This window comes from Berghia stephanieae, chromosome 13, assembly GCF_034508935.2.
Source record: "Berghia stephanieae isolate SIO BIC M18660-M18661 chromosome 13, UCSD_Bste_1.3, whole genome shotgun sequence".
Taxonomy (NCBI): Eukaryota; Metazoa; Mollusca; class Gastropoda; order Nudibranchia; family Aeolidiidae; genus Berghia; species Berghia stephanieae.
Window position 1 is genome coordinate 25,898,505 of NC_088372.1, and position 22,179 is coordinate 25,920,683.

The following is a 22,179-nucleotide window of genomic DNA, read 5'->3' on the forward strand; positions in this document are numbered from 1 at the left end:
GCTTGATATAATGAATGTGGGTGTGGAATTAGGCCTACCCCCGGGTGTGGAATTAGGCCTACCCCCGGGTGTGGAATTAGGCCTATCCCCCGGGTGTGGAATGCCCCCACCTTACTCTACCTAATGCATGTCACGGTTAAACATAATATATGTTTGTACACCCCATATTACATGAGTACATTTAAGTTGAAATACTATATTTACCACGTGTATCATTATTGTAATCTTTAATCAATAGATTTATGGCATTACTATTAATATTAAGGGCATTCAAGGGATTTTATCCTACGATATTTTGCCCTATACCATATGTTATTTTAATATAATGATGCTGTACCAAAATGTCATTTTAGTTACGCTCCCACATATACTCTATCGCTAAAATTATTTGGACTAATTAAGGAAAACATTCGCTTTCAATAGTTTCTACGGGTTCACTAATTTTTTAAAAAAATTATTTTTTTAACTAATGATCCAGCATTGTGTAAAATTAGTACCGGGTTGTTAACAGCGTATCTCTGTCCGAAAAAAAAAATGTAATATCGCCTAATAGGCGTCATATAACTTCCTACATGTTAAGTGTTGCTGTTGGCCAGGGACCCCTTGTAAAGCGCGTTGAGCACGTTTAGTGGATATTGCGCTATATAAAAGCTCAAGTTTCGAAATCAAATACCGAGGTAGCTGCTGTTAGGATAGAGCAGAACTGCCTATTAGAATTAAACATTCGTAAAAATATGAATTTTTTGCTTCAAAAGCAGAAATAAATAGATATTTTTTATTCAATTCATAAAACATCTATTCAGGGTTTTTAATGCATATCTAATACTGCTAAAGGTATAGTAAAATATTTGTTTCAAGTTAATTATAGCGACTTATACTTCTTCCCTCTGAAAACTAAGAATTTTTAACATCATGGGTACATAGGCAGGCCTGTGGTAGAGTGAGTTGAGAATATTGGCTATTAAGCATAAATTCTGGCCAACGTACTTAGCGGTGTGTTTTGAACCCTTGACCTCAAGAAGTCGAGGAGAGAATGCTCTAGTTAGATTACAGGTTGAAGCGACTTTTTTTTGGGGATCGTGGATAGTTCATACTACGGTTGAGTCATGATCTCTCCGGCCAGCCGGTGTTGCCGTACTAGTAAGGTCGCGGTTTCGAGCTCCCATCGCCGCCGCGAAGTTTTTATTCTCTGTTTTCTTCTGGCACTTTCCTACTCACTTCATTTCTTGTTAATATGAGCTAATCAACGGGTTTGTGATCTTATGCAGTCTTTAACCCTCTTCTTACCACCCGTATGAAAATCGTCACATTCGTTACGATGCAACCACCATTTTTCTCATTCTGATTTCTATTGTATATCATATAATTTTTGAACAAAATTGATTGCTATAATTAAAATATATTAACACTGTGTTGAAAAGCTAGTTTAGCAGAGAAAATGTGTATAGCAAGAACTAATAGATTTTGTGTTTGAGTGAAATAAATCTATTTTTGTATAGGTTGGGTGTGAAGTTGTGGGGGAAAATCCGGAAAATGGCCGGTAAGGAGAGAGTTAAGAATAACCAAGAGACCGACCCCACGGCTATTAAATTGTTGCGAGATGTGGAACCAAGCCGAAACAAATAAACAAACAAAGATGTAGAACCAAGATGAAACGAATAAACAAACAAACAAATATTTGAACGAACGAATAAATCAACAAACAACACAAGAAACCCAGCAAGTGATAGACAGGAACACGAGCAGCAGCTGTTCTTGCGTCATCCATAACCCCTCGCCTGTATTACGATCTGGGTAAAGATGAGTACAGCGTGTGTTTGTCGGGAAACCTAAATCGACTTTTAACCTGTAAACTGCTTAACTCATGAAGAAGAAAAAAAAACACGTATTTAAAGATTTGGCCAGGAAACTCGTCCTTCTAATATCGATCGATTTAAATGACTTTCATCTTGACCAAAAAAAAAAAAATCAAACTTAGGACTTAAGGAGTACCCCCAGAAGTCCCAGGTTTCATGGGTTTTTGTCGAGATAAGGGTCATTCAAATTAAAGAAATTGATATTTGAAGGATGAGTTTTCTAGCCAAATTTTTATATACTTGTTTCACCAGAGTACACCAGGTAGGCCCTAACTGGTTAATTGGGTAAGCGTGCATCTCCGATACCAGACTTTGGTAATATATGCATATTTGCGTAGATTGGTAAGGCATGATCTATGCTGTGACGCAATATTGAGAGCTGGTAAATGATTAAACCTGTGGAAATAGCTTAACCCTCTCCTTACCACCTATTGGAAAATCGTCACATTTGTTACGATGCAACCGTCACTTTTCTCATCCAGATTTCATTTCTTTTTGCTATAGCTACAAAAAACTTGACATTCTGTAATAGAGCCCACATTGGTGAACAATATTATGTATAGAATGTGTTTGTTGTTTTTCTGTTTGAGTAAGATATGTCTGTTTTTGTGTTGGGTGGGTGTGAAGTTTTGGGGGAAATTCTGAAAATGGCTGGTAAGGAGAGGGTTAATAGATAGACAGACAAAATAATATAAGACATAATATAGAAATAAAGTGGAAAATTAAAACAAAAATACCATAAAATAAAGAGTTGACTATGACATTGATTTCATATGCTTTTAATGCCTTAATGATTTAGAACTAAGTCGTCTTAATGAATATAAAAAATGTCTTATTATCCTTCTAAATTGCTACGGTCTTCATCTGACTACGTTAATCTCAATGTAAACAAATCGAATTATTTAATTGTACGGTGGAAGATCATTCTCAATACGCAGTCCTCAGAAATGGAACGACCTTCCAAATGCTATTCGTAAAGCGTCAATTATAAATATACATTTGAATCAAAGCTGAAACATTGCATTTTTTGTTTAAATTATACTGTTTTTTTAAGTCTAGTTCAATGTTTCACAATTATTTTATATCGATGTTTTTCACCTTTTGAATTATAATATGTGAATGTGTGTCTGATTGTGTGTGAGTGCTTGTGTGGGAGAGAGAGAGAGAGAGAGAGAGAGAGAGAGAGTGAGAAAGAGAGAGAAAGAAAGAAAGTAAGAGAGAGAGAGAGAGAGAGAGAGAGAGATATCAGCAGAGGCAGTTAAGAAAAAATGAGTTAGAGTGAGATAGAGAAAAGAGTGGCCAGAGATAGATAGATGCTGTGAGAGGGGTAAAAGAAAAGCTGGAAGATTAAAAAATAAAATGAGGGGAGAGAGACAAACAGAGAGAGAGAGGGAGAGACAGAGAGAGAGACAGAGGTCTAACAGATGGAGAGATATTTTTAACAGATGGAGAGATAGAGAGAGAGAGAGAGAGAGAGAGAGAGAGAGAGAGAGAGAGAGAAACGCGCGCATACACTTAAGTTCAGAGAAGGAGAGACACAGCGCAAGGGGGAAGGGGAGGGGGGGGGGGGGAGGATTGTATGTAGATGTTAAAATTTCAATAAATAGCCATCTTATTTTTCATCTCTCCACAGCATCATCCATTCACTTATCACATTCTACAATTTTGCACTTAAAATCCTATCTATCTATCGTATCTAGTTTTGTTATTTTTAAGCATACGTACTGACAAAATGGAATGGAATGGAAAGACAAAAATAATTCTCTATTCCTTGTTGTCGATAATGTACAGGGAACGAGTACACATCGATAACTCCCCATCGATCAAACAGTTGATGTATTCTTGGCCGTCGTCGTTCGTCGTAAGACGTGAACTTTACAACAGCGGCAGCAGCAGCAGGTATTTCCAATATATTACCGTTTTTGGTGCCTGTTAAAATTTGTGTTGGTGTCCTGATCCTTCCATGCCCCTTTCCCCCGGCCAAATCTTCCCATAAAAACATTCTGGCATTATTCATAAATTGACAAAATTCCATAGTTTGAGCAGCCATTTGATATGGCGCCAATTAATTGTCCATATATATTATATGAACAAACTGTCCTAACTTCAACTTTGGCTGAAAATTTGGTTGAACAAACTTTGACAAAGCTTATTATAATTGATGCAAAACGAAAACTCTATAATCGACAAATTCTTATGACTGTTCAGCTGTTCCTTGATGATTTCTTTGTCATCAACGTCGCGAGACTTGTCCTTTACATCCGTTATTTCCAATATAGATACTAGATAGGTAATGATATTTGTACAGTTCTTGGTGTCTGCTAAATTTGTATTGGTGTCTTGACACCCCCCCCCCCCCCCCCCCTTGCCGGAACAAATCCCTCCATAAATCGGTGCTGATACTGACAAAAAGTGAAAAAGGAGGAATATTTAGACCAATTGTCTATAGGCCTCATTTTTACTGCATTGTCAACCCCTACCTTTAGATCAGTTGAGATGAACAATTATCATTGATACTCTAGCTAATTCTTAAAGACTAGGGAGCTGCACCTATTTGTTCCACAAAACATAATAGTTCTCAACGCTATTGCATTTGATTGGGGAGAAATGTAATTTTCATAAAATGACCCCCAACTTGCCAAAAGGGATCCCTTTAACAAGTTAGGGTTATCAAAGAAACCTCAGTGAACGTTTTTCATAAATTGGGGGCCGTGTAAAAGAAGAAAAACCTTTTCCAAGGACTCAACTATGAGCCGCCCAGATAGGGACTCGAACCCAAGGACCTTGCGATCCGAAGTCGAGTATCGACATCACTTAGCCAGATAATTGATCGGTATTTGTTGCATTTCACCTCAAAAACGGTAATCTTATATCGGAATGAACCTGATATTTAAAAAATTCAAATTAAAGTAATCAGAGTTATGACATTTTAATTGTTCGCTAATTATAGAAATATAGTAATATTTCTCATCAATAAATGAATTTCACCTGACTCAAGTTTCATTTTTCTTTTTCTTTCTTTTTTAAAAATTTACTATAATTTCAAAATATAGCTTGTTTGTTTACCCCGACAAAATAATGTTTGATCATAGTGAGTCACATCTGAAAAAAATGTTCCCTGACCAAAAACAAACACAAAAGGGGGAAGTAGGGGTCTTTTTTATTGGGGGGGGGGGGGGGTAAGGGGGGTGAGTTTTTGTTTGTTTGTTGTTTTTTTTTTTCTTTTAGAATAGGGCAAGTCACACTGGTTAATATTTAATTTATCGATACTTACATTGACGATTCCAAACGACTGTTTCCCTTTACCCCCTTTAAGTACAGCCCTTGTCTGGCGCTTGGTGGGAGGGGCAGGTATTCGAATACGAAATCCTGTCGAAGGTTGATTATAAGTACGACGATTCGATTCATTTGGGACGTTCCGTACCGGCGAGTTGGACAAGAGTTTGGACCATTCGCTGTCTTCGTGGTCCTTTGCGTTATCGGTTAGTGAAACGGGTATATATCCTCGCTTTCCTTTCTCACTCATTTCGAATTCCATAATAATATGACACACTGGATTTCCAAACACGACACACTTTGGGTTTACTACAACTATTTTACAATACGGACGTGTTAGAACACTCATCCGTACAATTCACTATTTATACATTCATCCGTGCAATGCATCAAATATTTTATTATATACGTACATCTGTATATTGCAATAAATATACGTATAATTTTCCATTGCGTGATGTATGCGTATTTCCGTACATTGTATCAACTATACGTGCACTCATACATTGCATTAACTATACGTATAATAATATATAAATTGCTTTAACTGTACATACATCTTTGCATTGTTTTCTATAATATACACACATTCGGAACTTGTATTAGATGTACCCACATAATAGTAACTGTAGTCTAAGTACTTATTTAAAACACACCCATCAAAATTAACGATTATATACAATGAGATGAAGTAATATATCTAAAAATAAAGATTGAAACATGCAGATAAATCACGATTTTATTCCATCAAACATACAGAATTATCAATTTCTCAATTATATATGTATATTAAAACTTCTGGAACTATTCTGTCTTTTTTCACATTATGATTTGATTAAGAAGTAACGGGGAAATAACAACGGCTGAAACTCGGATCTAGTCTGTCTAGCTTTTAATGTCGACACATTTTGAACAAATAAATATTGACTTAGATATCAAAATGTCGAACTATAACCTCCAAATATATAATAATATTATGTCAACAGTAGTAGGCATGCGCGGGGTTTTGTTTGATTGAAGAAGTTGTAAGGTGAATTAATGACCTTTGAAACGTTTATCTAACACCCAAAACGATAAGAGTTTCAATTAGGAGTGCTTCAGACTTCTTGCTATACGTTATAAACGTGCGTGAACTGGTCGGAGACAATGTAATATTGCCGATATCGTCGTCACCTTAGGAAAAATAATGGGAGGCTTATGAAAACCTGTTTGTTGATAAGAAAACTTGGCACACTTTTAAAACGCTCTTTAAAAAAAATAATATTAGCCCAGATTTATTTAAAATGTTGAATTAAGGATGAAATTGGATTATCCCTTTCTTGTCCAAAATTATTTAAAACGCTTTAAAGAAGATTATAATACAGCTCTAAAGAACATCATGAATTAAAAATTTATCTACGAGTTGATGGTCATCTAAATCAGTAAAAAGAAAACTGGCCAAAATGACCAAAAAAAAAAAGTTTTGTCTGGGACTAGAATGATAGTCGGTCATTTTAAATCGAATTTATAACACAACTGGAAAACTGTTTGGCACGTGACAATCACATGACGTACTTTCAATAATATAAGGTAACATCTATGATGCTTTTTTTTTTTTTTTTTTGGAAAGTGCGTTTTGCAGGTATATTCATCTAACAGAACATGATATCAACAAATAGTATTTTTTAACCTTTTGACTTGAACGGGTGTCGGGGTAGCTTGACAATTATTAATCAAGATTTGAGATCACTTGACTCTTGCTTCTATCTCTTGACTTACTGACTTAGATGCCTTTCGCGTCTCGACCGAAAGATCGGGTCGCCTTGGCTGTTTCCAGTATTTCCTGTGTGAGGTGTCTCCAATATTGCCGGTCCTCTGCTAGGGTTCTCAGATTTTCAAGGTCCCCTGCCGTTATGAGACTAATGCTTTGTCCAAGTGTTGTGAGGTTTTTGTTTAGGATCACGGGGAGTGTTGTGATCGGTCTTCCTCTGAAAAGGTTCCCGTGTTTTTGGAAGTATCCCGACATGGCTTGGTTTGCTGGTATGTTTTTGTCCCTGCGTAGTATGTGACCGAAAAGTTGCCATCGTTGTTGTAAAATGTCAAGGGAGATTGGTCTTTCTTTTGTGATCTTATAGAGTGATTCATTTGAGATCTTTTTGGGGTATTTGATGTCCAGTACCCTTCTTAGCTGTGTGCGATGGAAGGCATCCAGATGTTCTTCTTCGGATTTTGTCAACGCCCAAGTGCCGCAGTTATACAGAAGTACCGGTTTTACAAGAGCATGGTACAGTTTCAGTTTGGTTTTTCTCTTTATTTTGTCACCTCTAATCCATACATTGGTGAGTTTACTGAGTGCGGCGTTTGATAGCTGTTTTCTTCTTTGTACATCCTCGGTGTCTCCAATTAGTGAGCCGACTTTCTTTGTTCTTTTCCATTCCTCTTTGTTCCTCGATATTGTTGTAAATTCGGTTTTATTGGCATTGACTTGGAGGTTATATTTCATGAGGGTATTTTGTATGATGTCTATATTTGCTGGTGTTGATCCAATAAAATCGACATCATCTGCATAGGCGATTTCTCTAGGGATTGCATTCTCAATATGAGTCGTTGGTTTTGGAATGACTTTTCGAACTTCTTTCAGAGCGTGTTCTAAGTATATTGTGAACAGAATCGGGCTCAGACTATCTCCTTGGGGGGTCCCGATGTTAATTTCGAACTGCGTCTGTTTTGTGGCCCCGTATATCCTTGGTTGTATCTTTGTGTTGCTGAGGAGAAATCGGATTATTCGGAGCTCGTCTTCGTCTACTATTTCTGTTAATATCTCCAAAAGTTTTCCTCTGTCGATCGTATCAAAGGCTGCGGACATATCGATTCCGGTTATTGTTATGGATATGATTTCTTTGAGTGCCTTTGCTGCCAACCATTTATGTGTCCATACAACGTCCGATGTGCTTCGGTCTTGGCGAAACCCGCTTTGGCTATGTGATAGATAATTTTCTATTTTCGGTCTAATTCTGTTGAGGACAATAGTTGACAGTGTTTTTCTTATGGTATTCAGTAATGTTATTGGGCGCAGGTTGTTTACGGGTCCTTTCGTTTTTCCTGGTTTTTGTATTGTAATTAGGACACTGCTGTTTATGTCCCAGTCTTTGTGTGTTGAGAATGTTTTGTTCATTATGTTTGCAATGCTCAGATCCAGGGAGAGGGTACCGCATTTCAGCAGTTCAGCGGGAATTTCATCTTCGCCTGGGGATCTGTTATTGTTTAGGCACTTTATGCTATTTCTAACTTCAGTTGTTGTGATGCGGTTGTTTAGGTCTCTAGGGTTTCCTGAGAAGGGCGATATTTGTGAGACTTGTTTGTGAAATTTCTGCTGGAAGTGGTCAGTTACAATGTCAAGGATATCGTTGGGATTTGTTGTCTGTTTGCCAAATTTATCCTGTAGTTTTGGGTTCTCGAATGGTTTTCGGTTCAGAGATTTCATCGCTTTGAACATAGACGATGCGTTATTTTTGGACTTTTCTATGTCTTCCACTTTTTTGTCTAATTCCTCGTTTCTGTGTTTTATTGTAAGTGATCGGATTGAATGCAGTATTTTGTTTCGTTCCGTTTTCAAGTTTTATGTCAAAAACTGGATTTCCCAAAAACCCCAAACCCTTTGGGTTTAAATAAAAACTATTTTTTCCCAAAACCGGGCGTGGGTTTGAAAAAAACCCCATTTCCCAAAAAATTCACTATTTTTAATTTATTTTCATTTGGGGCCCAAACCTTATCAAAAAAATTTTATTATAAAACTTTCAGGTTTCTGTATATTGGGGGAAAAAATATACGTATAATTTTTCCCCCTTGGGGGTGATTTTTGGGGGTATTCCGTAAAATGGGAACCCAAATATCGTGCAAATCATACATTGCATTTAAAATATACGTATAATTTTAAATTTTAAAAATTTCCCTTTATTATATACAATGAGATGAAGTAATATATCTAAAAATAAAGATTGAAACATGCAGATAAATCACGATTTTATTCCATCAAACATACAGAATTAATCAATTTCTCAATTATATATGTATATTAAAACTTCTGGAACTATTCTGTCTTTTTTCACATCATGATTTGATTAAGAAGTAACCGGGAAATAACAACGGCTGAAACTCGGATCTAGTCTGTCTAGCTTTAATGTCGACACATTTTGAACAAATAAATAATTGACTTAGATATCAAAATGTCGAACTATAACCTCCAAATATAATAATATTATGTCAACAGTTAGTAGGCATGCGCGGGGTTTTGTTTGATTGAAGAAGTTGTAAGGTGAATTAATGACCTTTGAAACGTTTATCTAACACCCAAAACGATAAGAGTTTCAATTAGGAGTGCTATCAGACTTCTTGCTATACGTTATAAAAACGTGCGTGAACTGGTCGAGCCAATGTAATATTGCCGATAATCGTCGTCACCTTAGGAAAAATAATGGGAGGCTTATGAAAACCTGTTGTTGATAAGAAAACTTGGCACACTTTTAAAACGCTCTTTAAAAAAAATAATATTAGCCCAGATTTATTTAAAATGTTGAATTAAGGATGAAATTGGATTATCCCTTTCTTGTCCAAAATATTTAAAACGCTTAAAGAAGATTATAATACAGCTCTAAAGAACATCATGAATTAAAAATTTATCTACGAGTTGATGGTCATCTAAATCATAAAAAGAAAACTGGCCAAAATGACCAAAAAAAAAAGTTTTGTCTGGGACTAGAATGATAGTCGGTCATTTTAAATCGAATTTTTAACACAATTGGAAAACTGTTTGGCACGTGACAATCACATGACGTACTTTCAATAATATAAGGTAACATCTATGATGCTTTTTTTTTTTTTTTTTGGAAAGTGCGTTTTGCAGGTTATATTCATCTAACAGAACATGATATCAACAAATAGTATTTTTAACCTTTTGACTTGAACGGTGTCGGGGTAGCTTGACAATTATTAATCAAGATTTGAGATCACTTGACTCTTGCTTCTATCTCTTGACTTACTGACTTAGATGCCTTTCGCGTCTCGACCGAAAGATCGGGTCGCCTTGGCTGTTTCCAGTATTTCCTGTGTGAGGTGTCTCCAATATTGCCGGTCCTCTGCTAGGGTTCTCAGATTTTCAAGGTCCCCTGCCGTTATGAGACTAATGCTTTGTCCAAGTGTTGTGAGGTTTTTGTTTAGGATCACGGGAGTGTTGTGATCGGTCTTCCTCTGAAAAGGTTCCCGTGTTTTTGGAAGTATCCCGACATGGCTTGGTTTGCTGGTATGTTTTTGTCCCTGCGTAGTATGTGACCGAAAAGTTGCCATCGTTGTTGTAAAATGTCAAGGAGAGATTGTCTTTCTTTTGTGATCTTATAGAGTGATTCATTTGAGATCTTTTTGGGTATTTGATGTCCAGTACCCTTCTTAGCTGTGTGCGATGGAAGGCATCCAGATGTTCTTCTTCGGATTTTGTCAACGCCCAAGTGCCGCAGTTATACAGAAGTACCGGTTTTACAAGAGCATGGTACAGTTTCAGTTTGGTTTTTTTCTCTTTATTTTGTCACCTCTAATCCATACATTGGTGAGTTTACTGAGTGCGGCGTTTGATAGCTGTTTTCTTCTTTGTACATCCTCGGTGTCTCCAATTAGTGAGCCGACTTTCTTTGTTCTTTTCCATTCCTCTTTGTTCCTCGATATTGTTGTAAATTCGGTTTTATTGGCATTGACTTGGGGTTATATTTCATGAGGTATTTTGTATGATGTCTATATTTGCTGGTGTTGATCCAATAAAATCGACATCATCTGCATAGGCGATTTCTCTAGGGATTGCATTCTCAATATGAGTCGTTGGTTTTGGAATGACTTTTCGAACTTCTTTCAGAGCGTGTTCTAAGTATATTGTGAACAGAATCGGGCTCAGACTATCTCCTTGGGGGGTCCCGATGTTAATTTCGAACTGCGTCTGTTTTGTGGCCCCGTATATCCTTGGTTGTATCTTTGTGTTGCTGAGGAGAAATCGGATTATTCGGAGCTCGTCTTCGTCTACTATTTCTGTTAATATCTCCAAAAGTTTTCCTCTGTCGATCGTATCAAAGGCTGCGGACATATCGATTCCGGTTATTGTTATGGATATGATTTCTTTGAGTGCCTTTGCTGCCAACCATTTATGTGTCCATACAACGTCCGATGTGCTTCGGTCTTGGCGAAACCCGCTTTGGCTATGTGATAGATAATTTTCTATTTTCGGTCTAATTCTGTTGAGGACAATAGTTGACAGTGTTTTTCTTATGGTATTCAGTAATGTTATTGGGCGCAGGTTGTTTACGGGTCCTTTCGTTTTTCCTGGTTTTTGTATTGTAATTAGGACACTGCTGTTTATGTCCCAGTCTTTGTGTGTTGAGAATGTTTTGTTCATTATGTTTGCAATGCTCAGATCCAGGGAGAGGGTACCGCATTTCAGCAGTTCAGCGGGAATTTCATCTTCGCCTGGGGATCTGTTATTGTTTAGGCACTTTATGCTATTTCTAACTTCAGTTGTTGTGATGCGGTTGTTTAGGTCTCTAGGGTTTCCTGAGAAGGGCGATATTTGTGAGACTTGTTTGTGAAATTTCTGCTGGAAGTGGTCAGTTACAATGTCAAGGATATCGTTGGGATTTGTTGTCTGTTTGCCAAATTTATCCTGTAGTTTTGGGTTCTCGAATGGTTTTCGGTTCAGAGATTTCATCGCTTTGAACATAGACGATGCGTTATTTTTGGACTTTTCTATGTCTTCCACTTTTTTGTCTAATTCCTCGTTTCTGTGTTTTATTGTAAGTGATCGGATTGAATGCAGTATTTTGTTTCGTTCCGTTTTCAAGTTTATTATTTCTTCCGAGTCTTTCGTGTTTTGTATCCTGATCCTAAGTTCTTTTTGTTGCCGCGATAGATCGTTAATAGCGATGTTAGGCGTTCGATTTGGTTTGTTCTTAGTTGTAATAATAGAGCCTGCACTTTCTTCCCCGCATATTTCATTGCCGCTTGCGTCTCTTTCCATTCATTGTTTGGATTACTGTTTTGCTTTATTTTCCATAGACTTGAGTTAAGTTCATATTGGTAATGAATGCGACATTCTCGCTCATTTACTATTTTTGCCGTGTTTATTTTGACTGCCGTTTTACCTTTCTGTCTTCGTTGTCTGTACACATTTATGTTGAAATTCGTTTTTACAAGTTTGTGATCGGATGTTAGCAGTGTACCACCGTATGATCGCGAGTTGGTTGAGTAGTGTTTATGGCGGTGTCGACATATGATATAGTCTATTTGGTTGTGTATTGTTATCATTTTGTCTTGGGTTTGGTCTTTCCTTTGTCCTACCCATGTTGTCTGGTGTCTTGATGGGTGGTTGAAAGCACTGTTTGTTATGAAAAGTTTTCTCTGTTCACAGAACTGGACTAATTTTTCTCCGTTATCGTTACGTTTTCCTTTTGAGTATGATCCTAAACATAGTGTGTCACTGTCGAGACGTTTTCCTACTTTGGCATTAAAATCTCCAGCAATTATTAATATTGATTTGTTTCCTATTTTGTTCAGTGTATCGTCTAGGTCTTTGTAAAATTTATCAGTTTCCTCTGGGTATTGTTTTGCGCGTTGACTTGTTGGTGCGTAAACATTTACGATTGAGATAGTGAACGTCTTCTTACCGTGATCGTCTTTGTTATCGTTATTCTGGTTCCTTGAATTGATCTTACACTTAAGCTCAAGAACACATATTCTGTCCGAAACATTCCATTCGTCACTAGTCAAATCCCTGCAGTTTTTATTTATGAGAAATCCACATCCATAGTGAGGTGAACTGGAAGCAAAGCACAGCAGTCTGTGACCATTTATTGTTTGGTCGACGCCATCTTGGATCTTCGTCTCTTGTAAACACAACACATCGATTTTATAACTTTCTAAATCTTGACACAGTTGTTCCTTTCGAATGTTACTTTTAATAGATCTTAAGTTAAAAGTTCCAATATTAAGATTAGTCCACATCAGGTAAAAATTAAAGATTCCACACAGTGAATAAATGGAAACATAAGACTATCCACTGAGCCGAAGCTCAATGTCAACAGGTGTCAGCCATGTTGTCCGATCTATCTCTTATCTATTTAATTCATTGATAGTTATTTTCTCTATGATTTTATATTATTTGACAAGAATTGGACCGAAGCCAAGGTTGCTCTTGGCATTTTAGTACACGTTGATAAAAATAAGATAATAGGGGAAAAAATGGAAATGAAACAAAGTTTAAATGAGGACCAAACAATTAACCCTCTCCTTACCACGAATAGGAAACTCGTCACATTCGTTACGATGCAACAGACATTTTTCTCATTCTGATTTCTCTTGTACATCAGAAAATTTAAAGAAATGTTTTGATTACAGCTATAGATAGTATGCGCTTGGCTAAGAAGTTCATAACATTGCCATCCGGAAATATAACGGACCAACACACAAAACTGTGTGTATCCATGAATGTTTATAGTCGGGTTAATACAGTTCAGTGAGCATTACTCATAAACGCGGATGGCAAAAAACAATAACAAAGACCTGAGTGACGTCATCTTCGAACTATTGATAAATACTTAACACTGTGTTACAGAGATCACTTGTTACTTTTTGTTTGAGTAAGAAATGTCTCTTCTTGTGTTGGGCGGGAGTGAGTTTTAAAAATAGCTGGAAAGGAGAGTGTTAAACAATACAATTGTTTCAGAGGACTGAAGCCCTTCATCATCCCGGAAACAGTGTTGAACGGTATTTCAGAACCAACGTTTTGTATGAGTGTTTAATAGTGAGATAAAGAGGAGGCTGTGAAATAGTTAAACCTAAAATGTTTATTACTACGTGTTTTGTTATTATATATTATTTGCAGTTATCTATTTTCTATTTTGAAATTGTTATATATATATATATATATATATATATATATATATATATATATATATATATATATATATATATATATATATATATATATCGACGGATATTAATCGAAAAAAAATAATTAAAAACAAACAAACAAAAGAGCAAACAAACAAATAAAAAAACAAAAAACAATCAAATTGAGTTTTTATAAAACTCAATATCAACTATATTATGTACTCAATCTATTTTACTTGGATTGGAGCCCCGTATGACAATTGCAAAACGTAACATTACGGGAAAGGACATGACGCAAGCATTTGGCATTTAATAATGCTACCCGCCCCCCCCCCCCCCCCCCCCCCCCCCCCCCCCCCCCCCCCCCCCCCCGAAAATTACAACCCTGTCACATACCGTTTTTACGAATGCATTTAACGTCAAAATAATCATTTTTGATCTGAAAACGGTGGGAGAATGTGAGAAATTAGCTTTTACCAAGGACTCAACTATGCGCAGCTCATAGCGCAGCGGGACTTCAACCCGGAACCTTCCGGTCCGAAGGCGAGAGTTATACCACTAGATCCCATTGCAGCACGAACTCTTTATCATAAACGAGACAGATGATTCATATTGTCAAATTACAATATTAAACAACATCATGAATTAATAGCTATCACTTTCTAACGGCCCAACCATCTATAATTAATAAAATGCTTATTTCGTGTAAACATGACCAGATATATCAAATAATTTGTCGATAATCATAATTTAAATTATTCTGTAATTCGATAATCATTATCGATAAAGTTTACAAATATATCAATAATCATTAAATAAAATTTAGCTTTAAAACGATTCTACGATGATGTAATAATAGCAGTAAATATACCACATTAAAAATTATATTAAGCACTGAAAAATGTTATTATATGCAATACATTAATATAAATAGATATCTGACAATCATTCAATATGATATGCCATATTTATATATAAAACCACCTTCTGTTTGAGCTCTATCACAGATTCTCATCGTTATCATATATTATAACGTTTCGATCAATACCTTCACAAGACACGTACTAACGTCAAACCACACCCTTTCTTCGATACGGACATTTGACCTTTCACATTTCACACGAGCTGCCGGAAGTCACAACTGCTTTGACCTCTAAATCGTTTCCTGATTGAATATTCAAATACACATCCAGATATTCAGTTCTATGCCGAATGTGCGTATTTAACATTTTGAAATGAGCTCCATGTGTTATTTTCTTATTATAAAATAGAGATTATGTATAGCGCAATATCCACTAAATGTGCGCAAATCGCTTTACAAGGGGTCCCTGACTAACAGAACACGTAACATGTAGAACGAGACATGACGCCTGTTAGGCGATATTACATTTTTTTTCCAGACTATAAACTTTTAATGTTACACATAGTTCTGTGTGTTGGTCCTTTATACTTCCGGATGGCAATGTTGTGAGTTTCTTAGCCAAGGGCACTTCTATCTATAGATAGAATGCGCTTGGCCAAGGAGTTCACAACATTGCCATCCGGAAGTATAACGGACCAACACACAAACTCTGTGTAACCATGAACTTTTATAGTCTGGTTAATACAGTTTAGTGAGAACAACTCACAAACGCGGATGGCAAAAACAATAACAAAGGCCTGATTTACGTCATCTTCGTTCTATCTATATGATATTAGATATGCCCTTGGTTTACCCCTATACTTGAACCCTGGGCTGTACCGTTCAGACCATTATGCTTCATCGCCTCCAATTTGTAATCGTCTATCAATTATGAGTCTGCGTGGAACTTGTAGGCCTAATATTATCGGTGGAACATACCTGGCTCAGCGGGTAAATCTAAAACGGCATACGTCACACAAACACACACAATTCACACATACAACACACGTGCAAACACACGCAGACATACGCGCACAGTTGTTAATATACACGCGCATGCGTACGAATCTTAAGATACGAATCTAGTGAGAACTAATCAGCAAACGGGCTGTCTAACTTGAGCTTTTAAATAGCGCAATATCCACTAAACGTGCTCAAAGCGCTTTACAAGGGGTCCCTGACCAACAGCAACACGTAACATGTAGAACGAGACATGACGCCTGTTAGACGATATTACAATTTTGTTTCCGACAAAGACAATACTGTTAACGGCCAGGTACTCATTTTACACCTAAGTACGGTGAGAGAATGTGAGTAAAGAGCCTTTTCCAAGGACTCAACTATGCGCCGAGCGAGGCTCGAACCCTGGACCTTCCGATCAGAAAGCGTATCATACCACAAGACCACATAGCCGTCGAAAGACAATTACAAAAGGAGATCCAAAAGTATAACGCACCAACACACAAAACTATGTGTAATCTTAAACGATTATAGTCTGGTTAATACAGTTTAATGAGAATTACTCATAAACGCGGATGGCAAAAAAAACCCCAATAACAAACACCCGAGTGACGTCAACAGCTTCATTCTATCTATAAACGGTAAATAAAGACTACCCAAAGTTTCACACCTGGTGGTACGTCATGTCCGACTGGTGGATTCGTGAGTATTCTACCGAAACGCATGACATCAGTAATATTATATAGATAGTGTGCGCTTGGCTAAGAAACTCACAACATTGCCATCCGGAAGCATAACTGTCCAACACACAAAACTGTGTGTAATCATGATCGTTTATAGTCTGGTTAATACAGTTTAGTGAGAATTACTCATAAACGCGGATGGCAAAAAAAAAAACGATAACAAAGACCTGAGTGACGTCATCTTCGAACTATCTATACGTGAGTATTTTACCTAAACGCATAGCAGCAGAAATATTATTATATAACGTTGGCCACGGGGTGCTGCTGTTGAGCAGTTAGGAGGATTCGCACTAATATCGTCTTAAGACCATTTCATCTCAGGTAAAGACCCCTCTTATCTCCACACTTTACCTGGTTTAGGACACGGGTATTTTATAACGACTCACACAGTAGAATGTGCTCACGCGTTCAACTCGGCTGGTAGTGCACGTGCATGTTTAATAGTTTTTTTTTTAAAAGTACAACTTTTAAAAGGGTATAATAGATATCTTGTGTGCGCTTGGCTAAGAAGCTCACAACATTGCCATCCGGAAGTATAAAGGACCAACACACAAGACTATGTGTAACCTTAAACGTTTATAGTCTGGATTATACAGTTTAGTGAGAATTACTCATAAAAGCGGATGGCAAAAAAAAACAATAACAAAGACCTGAGTGACGTCAACTTCATTCTATCTATAGTTATTTTAAAGAAAAATACGGAGAATATTTTTAAAATCGCACCCCTAATAAGGTAGTTTTAGATTTTCAATTTTCGTGAAACTTAATAAGACCTTCTGATACATTAACCAATGGTTTAAAACAGTCACGTTTTGTGTCGTTGTGTCCATTTTAGGCTACAATTCTAATACCACTCACGCTTTTTGACGGGCCTAACCGAAGTCCACGCTGACACTGACCAAATAATAACGTCAAAATGCCAGTCTTTTTGGGTTTCAGTGTCAGGCTATAGATAGTATGCGCTTGGCTAAGAAGCTCGTAACATTGCCATCCGGAAGTATAACGGACCAACACACAAAACTGTGTGTATCCATGAACGTTTATAGTCGGGTTAATACAGTTCAGTGAGCATTACTCATAAACGCGGATGGCAAAAAACAATAACAAAGGCCGGAGTGACGTCATCTTCGAACTATCTATAAGTTAACGATGGGGCTACGCTCGAACCCAGGACCTTTCAAAATCCCACACATCATATATCATATATGCACGCTGAACACACAGACAATTATAAATTATAGGGCGTTCTGTCATTGTGCCACCGCGTTGTCCTTTCGCCACCTTTGCGGCATCCCATCAATCTGTGAACTTACAACCGGTGAATCAGTCCACTTCTCCACACTTGTAACCAATTATCCTATTTACAATAATGGCATTGTGCATTGACCTACATAGACGACAGATGAAAAGTTGATCACACTGGAATTTATTTATAGCATGCGCTTGGCTAAGAAACTCACAACATTGCCATCCGGATGTATACGAGACCAACACACAAAAGTGTTTGTAACCTAGAACGTTTATAGTCTGATTGATATAGTTTAGAGACAATTACTCATAAACGCGGATAGCAAAAAAACCAAAACAAAACCAAGATATGAAGTGAGTAGAAAAGTGCCAGAAGACAATAGAGAATAAAATTTTTTTTCGCGGCGGTGGTGGGGTTTGAACCTGCGACCTTATTGGTACGACAACTCCGCCTGGCAGGTGAGAGCGTGGCTCTACCGTGTGAGCTATCCACGAACACAAAAATATTCGTTTCAAACCCAAAGTCATTTCTAGATCCCTCTCTCACCCACTTCTTGAGATCGCCGATTCGTTCGCCACCATCGCGAAGTAATTTTGACCAGCAGTTAAGCTTAATAGCCAATATTCTCATCACAAACATATAACATAGAAACGATTGAGACATTGAGTATGCTCCGGTGTATGGGGTGAATTTTTAATTCAGAAAAGTGAGTGGAGCAGGCACTTATGTTGGTAACAACAAGATATGAAGTGAGTAGAAAAGTGCCAGAAGACAATAGAGAATAAAAAATTTTTTTTTCGCGGCGGTGGTGGGGTTTGAACCTGCGACCTTATTGGTACGACAACTCCGCCTGGCAGGTGAGAGCGTGGCTCTACCGTGTGAGCTATCCACGAACACAAAAATATTCGTTTCAAACCCAAAGTCATTTCTAGATCCCTCTCTCACCCACTTCTTGAGATCGCCGATTCGTTCGCCACCATCGCGAAGTAATTTTGACCAGCAGTTAAGCTTAATAGCCAATATTCTCATCACAAACATATAACATAGAAACGATTGAGACATTGAGTATGCTCCGGTGTATGGGGTGAATTTTTAATTCAGAAAAGTGAGTGGAGCAGGCACTTATGTTGGTAACAACAAGATATGAAGTGAGTAGAAAAGTGCCAGAAGACAATAGAGAATAAAAATTTTTTTCGCGGCGGTGGTGGGGTTTGAACCTGCGACCTTATTGGTACGACAACTCCGCCTGGCAGGTGAGAGCGTGGCTCTACCGTGTGAGCTATCCACGAACACAAAAATATTCGTTTCAAACCCAAAGTCATTTCTAGATCCCTCTCTCTCCCACTTCTTGAGATCGCCGATTCGTTCGCCACCATCGCGAAGTAATTTTGACCAGCAGTTAAGCTTAATAGCCAATATTCTCATCACAAACATATAACATAGAAACGATTGAGACATTGAGTATGCTCCGGTGTATGGGGTGAATTTTTAATTCAGAAAAGTGAGTGGAGCAGGCACTTATGTTGGTAACAACAAGATATGAAGTGAGTAGAAAAGTGCCAGAAGACAATAGAGAATAAAAAATTTTTTTCGCGGCGGTGGTGGGGTTTGAACCTGCGACCTTATTGGTACGACAACTCCGCCTGGCAGGTGAGAGCGTGGCTCTACCGTGTGAGCTATCCACGAACACAAAAATATTCGTTTCAAACCCAAAGTCATTTCTAGATCCCTCTCCCACTTCTTGAGATCGCCGATTCGTTCGCCACCATCGCGAAGTAATTTTGACCAGCAGTTAAGCTTAATAGCCAATATTCTCATCACAAACATATAACATAGAAACGATTGAGACATTGAGTATGCTCCGGTGTATGGGGTGAATTTTTAATTCAGAAAAGTGAGTGGAGCAGGCACTTATGTTGGTAACAACAAGATATGAAGTGAGTAGAAAAGTGCCAGAAGACAATAGAGAATAAAAATATTTTTTTTTTCGCGGCGGTGGTGGGGTTTGAACCTGCGACCTTATTGGTACGACAACTCCGCCTGGCAGGTGAGAGCGTGGCTCTACCGTGTGAGCTATCCACGAACACAAAAATATTCGTTTCAAACCCAAAGTCATTTCTAGATCACTCTCTCACCCACTTCTTGAGATCGCCGATTTGTTCGCCACCATCGCGAAGTAATTTTGACCAGCAGTTAAGCTTAATAGCCAATATTCTCATCACAAACATATAACATAGAAACGATTGAGACATTGAGTATGCTCCGGTGTATGGGGTGAATTTTTAATTCAGAAAAGTGAGTGGAGCAGGCACTTATGTTGGTAACAACATAAAAATTTTTTATAAAAAAATACTTCGCGATGGTGGCGAACGAATCGGCGATCTCAAGAAGTGGGTGAGAGAGGGATCTAGAAATGACTTTGGGTTTGAAACGAATATTTTTGTGTTCGTGGATAGCTCACACGGTAGAGTCACGCTCTCACCTGCCAGGCGGAGTTGTCGTACCAATAAGGTCGCAGGTTCAAACCCCACCACCGCCGCGAAAAATTTTTTTATTCTCTATTGTCTTCTGGCACTTTTCTACTCACTTCATATCTTGTTGTTACCAACATAAGTGCCTGTTCCACTCACTTTTCTGAATTAAAAATTCACCCCATACACCGGAACATACTCAATGTCTCAATCGTTTCTATGTTATATGTTTGTGATGAGAATATTGGCTATTAAGCTTAACTGCTGGTCAAAATTACTTCGCGATGGTGGCGAACGAATCGGCGATCTCAAGAAGTGGGTGAGAGAGGGATCTAGAAATGACTTTGGGTTTGAAACGAATATTTTTGTGTTCGTGGATAGCTCACACGGTAGAGCCACGCTCTCACCTGCCAGGCGGAGTTGTCGTACCAATAAGGTCGCAGGTTCAAACCCCACCACCGCCGCGAAAAAATTTTTTATTCTCTATTGTCTTCTGGCACTTTTCTACTCACTTCATATCTTGTTGTTACCAACATAAGTGCCTGCTCCACTCACTTTTCTGAATCAAAACAAAACCAATAACAAAGACCTGAGTGACGTTAACTTCATTCTGTCTATAAATAGTATGCGTTTGGTTAAGAAGCTCACGACATTGTCATCCGGAAGAATAGCGGACCAACACACAAAACTTTGTGTAACCATGAACTTTTATAGTTTAGTGAGAATTACTAATTAACGCGGATGGCAAAAAGCAGTAACAAAGACCTAAGTGAATCACCTTCAGTCTATCTATAAACATGGTTTTCTGTCACTGTTAGACAGCGTTGTCTGTTGACCACTTTTGTGGCAACCCAATCTGTGATCTTAGTGGTAATGGGTGAACCAGAAACCAATCCCCTTCTATAATACATTTGTAACCAATTATCTTTTCTTTCTTTCTTTTTTTTTTTACAATAATAGCATGATGAATTTACGGACAGCAATTGGATTGAGTAGTCTGATGTCACGCCCCCGGCAACGGCGGCCATCTTGGTTCTAAACAAAGAAAATCATTACTTTTTATTCTTCAAGCTGGCTAGAACCTTTCATGTGTCTTGTGATAAGAATGTATAAAAGTCAAAACAAGATCATATTTATAATGTTTTTCTCCTCTGTATACACTTTTATGCTCGTCGGATAAATATTTCATAAGGGCGTCCGCCATTGTTCGATAGTTTAGAGCCAGTGTTACTAAGTTACCATGCGTCATGAGGAAGGAAGTGACGCTACGACTATTGCATCCTATTGAAAATTTGAACACATTTGAGTTTATAAATAGATAGAATGAAGTTGACATCACTCATGTCTTTGTTATTGCTTTTTGCCATCCGCGTCTATGAGTCATTCTTACTAAACTGTATGAACCAGACTATAAACGTTCATGGTTACACATAGTTTTGTGTGTTGGTCCGCTATAGATAGAATGAAGTTGACGTCATTCGGGTCTATATTGTTGGGTTTTTTGCCATCCCCGTTTTTGAGTAATTTTCACCAAATTGTACCAACCAAACTATAAACGGTCAAGGTTACACATCTTTTTGTGTGTTGGTCCGTTATACTTCCGGATGGCAATGTTGTGAGCGTCTTAGCCTACCGCATACTATCTATAATTCCGGATGTCAAGGTTGAGAGCTTCTGAGCCAAGCGCATACTATCTTTCGGGCTGACTGACAATTTAAAACAGCGTTGTCTTCTTTGGCCACTTTTGTGGCAACCCAATCAGTGATCTGCGCACTTCCATAATACATTTGTTACCAATTATCCTATTTACAATAATGACACG

General features: G+C 37.8%; 1 protein-coding gene across 6 annotated transcripts in view; it reads right to left on the reverse strand.

Moving 5' to 3' along the window:
• The window catches only part of LOC144959123 (uncharacterized), a 256,474-nt gene that overhangs the window by 112,095 nt on the left and 122,200 nt on the right, over positions 1-22,179 (reverse strand). For 3 of the 6 annotated variants that reach the window (XM_078891566.1, XM_078891565.1, XM_078891567.1), the window contains exon 2: positions 5,131-5,832. The exons of 1 other annotated variant lie outside the window; for it this stretch is intronic. In XM_078891566.1, coding sequence (XP_078747692.1) covers positions 5,131-5,481 — 351 coding nt within the window. In that variant the 5' untranslated portion in view covers positions 5,482-5,832. Of the gene's footprint in view, positions 1-5,130; positions 6,120-22,179 lie in introns of those variants that run through there. 2 more of the 6 variants (XM_078891568.1, XM_078891564.1) reach the window with 2 other exon arrangements.